The sequence below is a fragment of the Saccopteryx leptura genome, chromosome 10 (genome assembly GCF_036850995.1).
Source record: "Saccopteryx leptura isolate mSacLep1 chromosome 10, mSacLep1_pri_phased_curated, whole genome shotgun sequence".
Classification (NCBI taxonomy): domain Eukaryota; kingdom Metazoa; phylum Chordata; class Mammalia; order Chiroptera; family Emballonuridae; genus Saccopteryx; species Saccopteryx leptura.
This window is the reverse complement of record NC_089512.1, coordinates 4,527,364-4,534,958: the sequence shown is the minus strand read 5'-3', so window position 1 is coordinate 4,534,958 and position 7,595 is coordinate 4,527,364. Positions and strand designations below refer to the sequence as shown.

Sequence of the window (7,595 nt, the reverse complement as noted above, 5' to 3'; positions counted from 1 at the left end):
AAGACTGTTTCTAGGTCTCACCTAGAAACCGGTCCCCGAGGCCCTGGGGGCTGGGATGGGGTGGGGTGGGGTGGGGGGGGACACTTCTCCCTCACCTCCTGGCAGCTGGGCTGGTCCAGTGGGGGCCCTTTGCAGTCCCTCTGTAAGCTAATCACTACAAAAGGAAGCCTGAAGAAAGCCCGAGGAGGGAACTACATTCTCTTTGTTCATTGAGGCAGGGGTGGGGAGCAGACCTGCGGAAATCTCCCCAAACCGCTGCTGTGCCGTGCCAGTGTCTGCTACCTCAGGGCGCTGCAGAGAGAGCTCAGGCCGGCCGCCGGCTCCCCGTGTGCGGTGAGTCACGAAGGCGACAATACAAGGGAGTAGGGTGGGGTCAGGAGAGCTGGCTGGGAACTGCATTATGGAAAGCCCTCTTTTGAAAGTACCTTTTTCTCAAAGCCTCAGACCCGGCTCCCAAAGGGAAGACTGAATCACAGACCAAGACTTTGAAGCTTTTGAAAATCAAGCTGATTCGTATCAGAGGGGGTTATTCTCTGGGTGGGGAAAAGAGCCCAGAGCTCTGCTACAATCCCCCGAAATCTCCCGATGGCAGGCACCCTTCATGTCTTCCCTAGGCCAAAGGAGCTTTCATGTCCCGAACCAACACACGGTACACACGCACGCATACCCCAACGCTGCTCTCCGCGCCCCAGACGACCTCGGCACACGCCCCGGGACAATCTCGCCGCACTCACAAACGCTTTTTCCTCTCTTTCTTTCTTTTTTTTTTTTTTTTTTTTTTAGAAGAAGGGAGAGTGGGAAGCAAAGCAGCAAGATCCCTGAAAGAGTTTAGTCTTTGGTTTCTAAGTTTAAAGGGGGGATCTGCTTCAGGGCTTGGAGCAGGGCGGAGGAGTCGATGGCCGGATGGGGCGGCATGGGAGAAGGGAGTCTCTGGGGCATGAGCAAGGGCCCCGAGATCTTGTCTGGGTTCATGAAGCTGGAGAGGGCGGCGGCGGAGGCGTTGAGGCCCTGGTACAACACGGGCACGGAGGTGGGGTACCAGCACTTCTCCAGCATGGGCAGGTAGGCGGTGGCCGAGGGCGGGATCAGATAGAAGGGCAGGCAGAAGGGGGGCTGGTGCGGGTGGGGGCCCAGGAACGGCGAGCCGATCAGGTCGCTGCTCGGGAAGCGGCCTTCGTCATCTGAGAGCTGCATCCTGCTCTTTTTCGTGGGGGGTTCTTCGGATTCCTGCTTGATAGCCCCGATCCGTTCTCCCGCGGCGAACCTGCGTCCATGGTCGCCGCCCTTGAGGTACGGCTGCTCGCCGCCGCCACTGCCGCCGCGCGGGTCGCCCTTCTCCGACTCGCCCCCGTAGCCGCTGTCGGTGTCTGTGTCGCTGCCGCTCTGCTCCCCGCTGGAGTGCGCGAAAGTCCGCTGAATGACGGGCACACAGTTCTTCCCAGGGCCTTCAGAGCCTTTGGCCAGGGAGCCGGGTTTCTCCTTGAAGTCCCCGGCTTTGGGAGCTGGGTCTGACATCTTCCTGGAGGTACTGCCCTGCAGCAGCTCCGAGACCACCCGGTGCAGGTGGGTGACGAGCTGCGAGGACTTCAGGTCCCGCGTGTTCTCGTGCTTGGCTAGGTACTGCAGCACCTCCCGGGCGCAGGTCTGGAAACCCGAGCAGAACATCTCCTGACCGGCTTCCATGTTTCTCCCCGACAGCTCACCTGGATCAACACAGAGGCAAAGGGAGGCATTTCAGGACGTCCCTGAGGCTTACCCGGACACCAGCGCTCCAAAGGCCAAGAGCTTCCCCTTTCCCTGAATATGTGCGTGCGCATGGGCGCTCCTGACTCCGAAAGTTATATACGATCAGAGAAAATGTGGATCGCACTGACAGGTATAAGGGATAAAATAAAAACCTGCCATCATCCTACCCTCCGGAGAGAAAATGACTATAATGGCTGCATCATGTCCCCTCACAGAAATAAGACCACAAATAGAGATGACCCATTTCCTCCCTTGTTGAATGCATAGGCTGTCCCTGAGTTTTCACTCTAAGTGACACAGCCACGGACATCCTAGTATGTTTAGGAGCCAAAGAGTCAGTTTACAGAACACCGGTCTCACTGTAGCAAAGACGGACAGAGGCCAGATGGTCATTAAACGAGAGAAGGAGTGAAGGAACAATGTTACCTAAAGTAATCTTATTTTCAATACCCGTGACGGTCATGCTGTCATCTTTCAACGGAGAGGCTGATTCTAAGCCTTTCCCGTGTCCTCAACCCACGACCCCCCGAGGAATTAGGTGTGATCAGCTTTCTGTTTTCAGGGAGGGAAGGAACCTGGCAGAAGCACATGCCCGGCTTTTGGGATTCTCTGCCCACTTAGCCATGGCAGGGACGGCAGAGAAGGATGGAATGAGGGAGTAGGCAGGAGAATGTCTCCCCCGTCTGCACAGTAATTATCGGGAAGCAGTGAGACGGGGTTTGAAGGTGAGTGTGATTCTCTGGAAGTGAGTAGAAACGAATGATGAAACTCCACTGGTTTCTGTTAGTTACGCAATTCACCGAGATACCTAGTGGCTATTCAGGGAACCACATGAAATGCAGGAAAAACTCCTGCTGTCATCCTGCCAGGATCATACCACACACTGAGCCATGAGGAAGCAGCAGAGAAACAGGAAAACACAGGGGCATACCCATCCTTTCTTCTCCAATGACAGAGGGCTAAGAAAGACCAACAGCAAAACACCCATGATGCAAATTACAGGTGCCTTGGCATTTTACAAAGGGGGGGGGCGTGGGGAACTCCCAGAATTTAGAAACTCTTAAGCCAAAATGCCACAGAAGGATTTTATCATCTGACTTAATAGGTATCCCTGCCAGGTGGCAACCCAGCAGCATTCCGCATGAAAAGTCTGACCTTTGAGGAACAATAAAACGGCATCTCCCCCCACGTCTGCGCACCAGCCTTTCCTGACAGGCATGTTTCTCGCAGCAGATGCTGAGCCCACAGGCTCTCTGCTGGCGCTACAACTCGCCAGAGAGGCTGGCCAGACGCAGGCACTCACCGGCTTGCAGACCGCTCTGCAGGGCCATGATTTTCTGCTGCTGCTGGTCAATGAGGTTTGTCAGTGCTTTCACGTGCTTCAAGGTGAGCTCAAGCACCACTGCTTTCTCCAAGTGACCCAAAGTCTGGAATCAAAAGAACCTCTGTCAGCAGTGAGCTCAGACAGGTCCCACCACCGGGGACAGTGACTAGCCATGAGAAACGTCTCTAAAGGAAAAAAAAAAAAAAAGAAGATACCCTTGCCTGATTGGCTAAATGTAATTTCAAGTGTATCAGTTTTTTTAAAAAAATACATACACATTTCTGATGAAAGAATTAGAAAGGAGTGCCACCTATTTTCGGCGGCCTTCTGGAAGCAGCCGCTACCTTAGGAAAAAGCTCTGACAGATACGTTTTTCCGCTGCTGACCTTCCTTCCTCCCGGGAACCAGAGTTAACATTTCTCTGCAGTGGTGTCAACCGAGGAGGGACTTCTACTGTGTCTGGCAGCCAAGAGGCTTTCCCTGTTTCTTTCCTGACACCCTTTCATAACTCCCAGCTCACCCAGGCTTTTTGCTTCCTCCCCAAATACTATCTATCTTTTTTGTTGTTGTTGTTGCTGCTGCTTTTCCCAACCAAAGGCTGCCAGCTAGTAAGCTGCTGGCTACTGCCAAGAAAGGACAGGTCATAAAAATCCCATACCAAAACAAATCTTATTAAAAAAAAAAAAAAAAAAGGAAAGGAGAAAAAGGGGTAAATACAATCTGAGTTTTGGTTGGTTTATGCAAGGCAGGAAAAGTCCAGAGCCCTGAGAATCACCAGAAGGGCAAGTCTAAAACTCAGGAAAAGGAGAGACAGCTGGTGTTGGAGACCACTTGGAGAAGTCCAAGTGGTTCTCACCTCATTTGCATGAGGCTGCCAGAAAATCCCAGCACGGAGGACGAGGAGGAGCACCCCCAAACAGCCACCCCGACTGGGACCCAGCCCTCTGCTCTGCAGTTCCCTGCGGGGCCTGCAGGCGGCGAGTGACCCCCGCCCGCCCTCTGGGCAGGGGAGCCGGCTTGGAGCGCCGCCAGCTTCTCACTTACTGTAAGTTTGAGATGTTCGGGTAGGAGATCCTTCAATTGGGCGATGCACTCGTTAATCCGGTCACGTCTCTTTTTCTCGATGAGCCGGTGCGGCAGTTTGTAGGTTTCCTGCAAGGTGCACGGGAGGCGGTGGGCGCGGGAGGAAGGGGGTGCGAAGCCCCCTACTCCCCACCCCGCGGCGCGAGGAGAGTCGGGGGAGTGCTGCAGAGTCACACCCAGAACCACCACCACCTGCCCCTTCCTCTCCAAGCCACTCGGTGGAGGCGCCGGGTCCATACCGTGCATACCCCCTCCAGCCTCAGAGTGAGAAAACTTTTCTTGGAAACTCAGCGCGTGCTAAGGGCTGGAGTTCCCAGGGGGCGAGCGGGGCTCTTACCTTGCTGTCTTCGCTCCGCTTTATTCCCCTTCTCGACTTGTATACTTGGTACATGTGGGCAAAATCCATCCTGCAGGGAGAGGGGCCAAGAAGGGTCGTGAGTTTGCGTGCGCCCCAGCTGCAGAACCCCCGATGCGCCCAGAGCTGCTCTTAGTCGAGGGCGAAGGGCAATACAGGGCTGAAGTTGAGGCTTGAGGGGTCAGGAGTGCCCACTTACCCTGATAGGTCTCCGGGCTCCAGTCCTGGCGCCTTGGGCAGGCAGGCGGGGGGCGGCTGCGCGCTGGGGATCCGCTCCATGGCACCGCGAGCCGGGGCCACTGTGCGCTCCTGTCTGCAGAAGAGCGTCGGGTGAGGACTGTTCTGGAGGGGTCCTCGGAGCTCTTTCCGCAGGGCTCCCTCTGGGTCTGAGCTCCCTGAAATCCGATGGGCTGCCGGAGCTGCGGAGACGAGGTGCTGCTGCTTCAGTTGGGGGCGTGCATGGTATCTCCGCGGCCTCTGGCTCCGGCTCTGCGCACAGCCTGGCGGTGTGTGCTCCCTGTGCCTTCTGCGCCGTGCGAGCCAAGTGAATGAGAAGTGGGGCGGGCAGAGAGGCGGGAGGCAGTGCGGGGGGGCGGGCAGGGCGGGGGCCGGGGGACAAGCCGCGGAGTAATGGAGAGGCTGCGGGCTGGGTTAAATGGGAGCGAGTGGGTGGGTTGGAGCTACGTGTTCTACCCTGTGACTCCAGGCACGTCTGGCCGCTGCCGGGGAGGGAAGGAGCGACCTGCCCGCCCTCCCCCGGCTTCATCACATGAGTCTCACGTGTTGGACAACGCTCTGGCGGCTGCGAGGGGCCCCCACCCCCACCCTACCCCCAGCCCCGGTCCCCAGGTGTCTGCGGTGCGGATGCCTTTCCCCGAAGAGGGGGTGGTAGCACGGCCTGGTCCTGCCCAGCCGGGTGGGGGGCGCGGAGACTGCCAGGGGAGCCGGGGGGTGGGTGGTAACGTGGGCGAACCTGCCCCAGGGAAATGAAGTAAGTTCCCGTCTCCTGGGAGGGGACGGGGGAGGACGGATCCGCCAGCGTCTGACTCAAGCCGGGAGAGGAATATCCCCTCGCTCGCTCCAGCCCTCTTCCTCCTCCCCCGCCCGGCCGCTCGCGGGAACCGGCGCGCAGCAGAGGGAGTCGCCGGGCCCCCTGCCTTCCCCAGAGGCTGGGGTTTCTTCCCGTCCCGGTTTCCCAGCCCCCAGCCCGCGGCCCAGCGTCCAGGAATCGCCCGCCGGGGGAGGGCCCGAGGGGCGGGGCGGATGTCACCCCATGGGAAGCGGGCTGGCGGCCAAGCGCAGGGGCAGCCCAGGCCGCCGGCGAGCACGCTGCGCGCACCTGACCGCCGAGGGTGTGCGCGGCGGCCACAGCTGCCCGGAGCTCAGATGGCGGGCACAGTCTACAGGCCAAGGGCGCCCACGTGCCCACCCCCCTGGGTGGCCCGGTACTCCCCCACCCCCACTTCGCTAGTCAAGCGTGGAGAGATACCGGGCGCGGCGCCCTAGTTCCCTCCCTCCTCTGCCCCCTCGGGAGCAGGGCGCCCGGGTCGCCTCCCCTCCGGCTGCGGCGTTACACAACCGCGGCGGCGACGCTTGCCCTGCAGCGGCTGGGGCGGGACGCTTCACGTGGCCGGGGCTCGGGCCGCAGCGCCGCCAGCCCTGTGTACGGCCCTGTGCGCCGCCCGGGGACTGAGACCCGGGACGCGGTGTGCCCGCCGGGTCGGCCATCTCCGCGCCTGCCAGGAATTTGGCGGCGCTGTGTGAGGTCTGCGCGCAGGGCCGGGGCGGGGCGGGGCGGGGGAGAGGGACGAGAGAAGTCTCTGCCCGGCTCCGTGAATCGTAGCACTTATTCAATCCACATGCATCGCAGAGTCCCCTCCCCTGTGCCAGGCGCTGCGTCCGTTGTGGGGACACCAAACATAGACTCTGCCCCGAATTTACAGGAACCTCTGGGAGGAGGACAGATAGATTGGGCAACGAGGGGAAAACAGCCTGGGAAAATTATATCGGGGCCACTGGCTGGCAGAGAAAAAAATATATATGCTTTTTTTTTTTTTTTTTTTGCGGTTTTGTGGTTTTGTTTTTTAATTTTATTTCCTACGAACTGAGATGCCTGGGGAGAGGAGGAGGGGGAGAAGCCGAGGGCAGAAAGGATTCCACGCGCGCGCCCCAGGTGCCTGCCGTCCCCCCCCCCCCCCCCCCCCCGCCACCTCCCCCGGAGAAGTCCGGTCTCGGTGACCTTCTCGCTCAGCCTGGAGCAGGGAGACAGCTGAAAGGCCAAGGCCGCGGCGTGAGCCTGGCTGATGCAGCCGGAGGAGGGAGCCAGTGGAAATTCATGACTAAAATAAGGCCCCGCGGGGATTTCACTGACCTCTGCGCTGCCCCGCCGCCCGCCGGGGAGTTGAGAGATGACTGTCAGCTTTTCCCATCGCCCGGGGTCAGTCACCCCGCCGCCCGCTGACCTGGCTGTGGGAAGAAGGGCTGACAAAAGGGGGTCACTGCCAGGCTGGGCGCAGACGGACCCCGGGTTTGTGTGCGTGTGCGTGTGCGTGATGGTGGGTCTGGCGGGTGCGCTCTGAATTGGCGGTGACCTTGACAACCTGGAGACCCGGGCTTCGCACGTTGCCCGAACTGGGAGTGGATTTCCTCCAGGTCGCTTTGGAGAGCTCCCACTTCCTGTTTATGTTGCCCGAGCGTCAAGCTCATTAGCAAGTGTGAGAAATGCCTGCTCTTCTAACTGCTGACTGGGATGACCTCACTTGGGGGCTCAGTGGCCCCTCCCTCCCTCCTTCCCCCCCTCCGCCCCGGAATGTGCTGTTGCTGCCGCTGGCTGTCGCTATCTCGGCCATCTCTGGAGGGAAGGACTGCACGGCCACTTCCTGCCGGGAGGTGAGCAGCAGAGCCCCGGGGCCAGGCCCCGGGAGGCGACTGCAGCCTGTCCTGGCTCGATGCTTTCGGTTTAGGGTGGCCTGCTCCATCGGGCGACTTGGATAAGGGCTAATCACCACTGTGTCAGAAGCACAGTTCCACGAGGAAGTAGGCACTGTGGGGAGGAAGGAACACAGGTCCCCTCGGCTGTCCCCCCAC

The 7,595-nt window shown here is 59.5% G+C and overlaps 1 protein-coding gene across 2 annotated transcripts; it reads right to left on the bottom strand.

Annotated features, from left to right (window-relative positions):
* Window positions 1-751: 751 nt before the first annotated feature.
* Window positions 752-7,113, bottom strand: BHLHE40 (basic helix-loop-helix family member e40). 2 transcript variants are annotated; one of them, XM_066350647.1, is made up of 6 exons: window positions 6,880-7,113; window positions 4,708-5,034; window positions 4,491-4,560; window positions 4,115-4,222; window positions 3,050-3,173; window positions 752-1,703 (listed from the first exon to the last, which is right to left on the bottom strand). In XM_066350647.1, exons 2-6 carry the CDS (start codon window positions 4,785-4,787, stop codon window positions 829-831), a joined length of 1,257 nt encoding a protein of 418 aa, XP_066206744.1. In that variant the 5' UTR covers window positions 4,788-5,034; window positions 6,880-7,113; the 3' UTR covers window positions 752-828. The 2 variants fall into 2 exon arrangements, with proteins under 2 accessions (XP_066206744.1, XP_066206746.1); XM_066350649.1 differs by lacking the exon at window positions 6,880-7,113 and having other exon boundaries at window positions 4,708-5,102.
* Window positions 7,114-7,595: the final 482 nt, after the last annotated feature.

Coding starts and splice junctions, on each gene's coding strand:
- BHLHE40 (XM_066350647.1), bottom strand. CDS start 4,787: ATGGAGCGGATCCCCAGCGCGCAGCCGCCCCCCGCCTGCCTGCCCAAG. Junction 4,561..4,707: donor GAGCCCGGAGACCTATCAGG/GTAAGTGGGCAC, acceptor CTCTCCCTGCAG/GATGGATTTTGCCCACATGT. Junction 1,704..3,049: donor GCAGAGCGGTCTGCAAGCCG/GTGAGTGCCTGC, acceptor GTGTTGATCCAG/GTGAGCTGTCGGGGAGAAAC.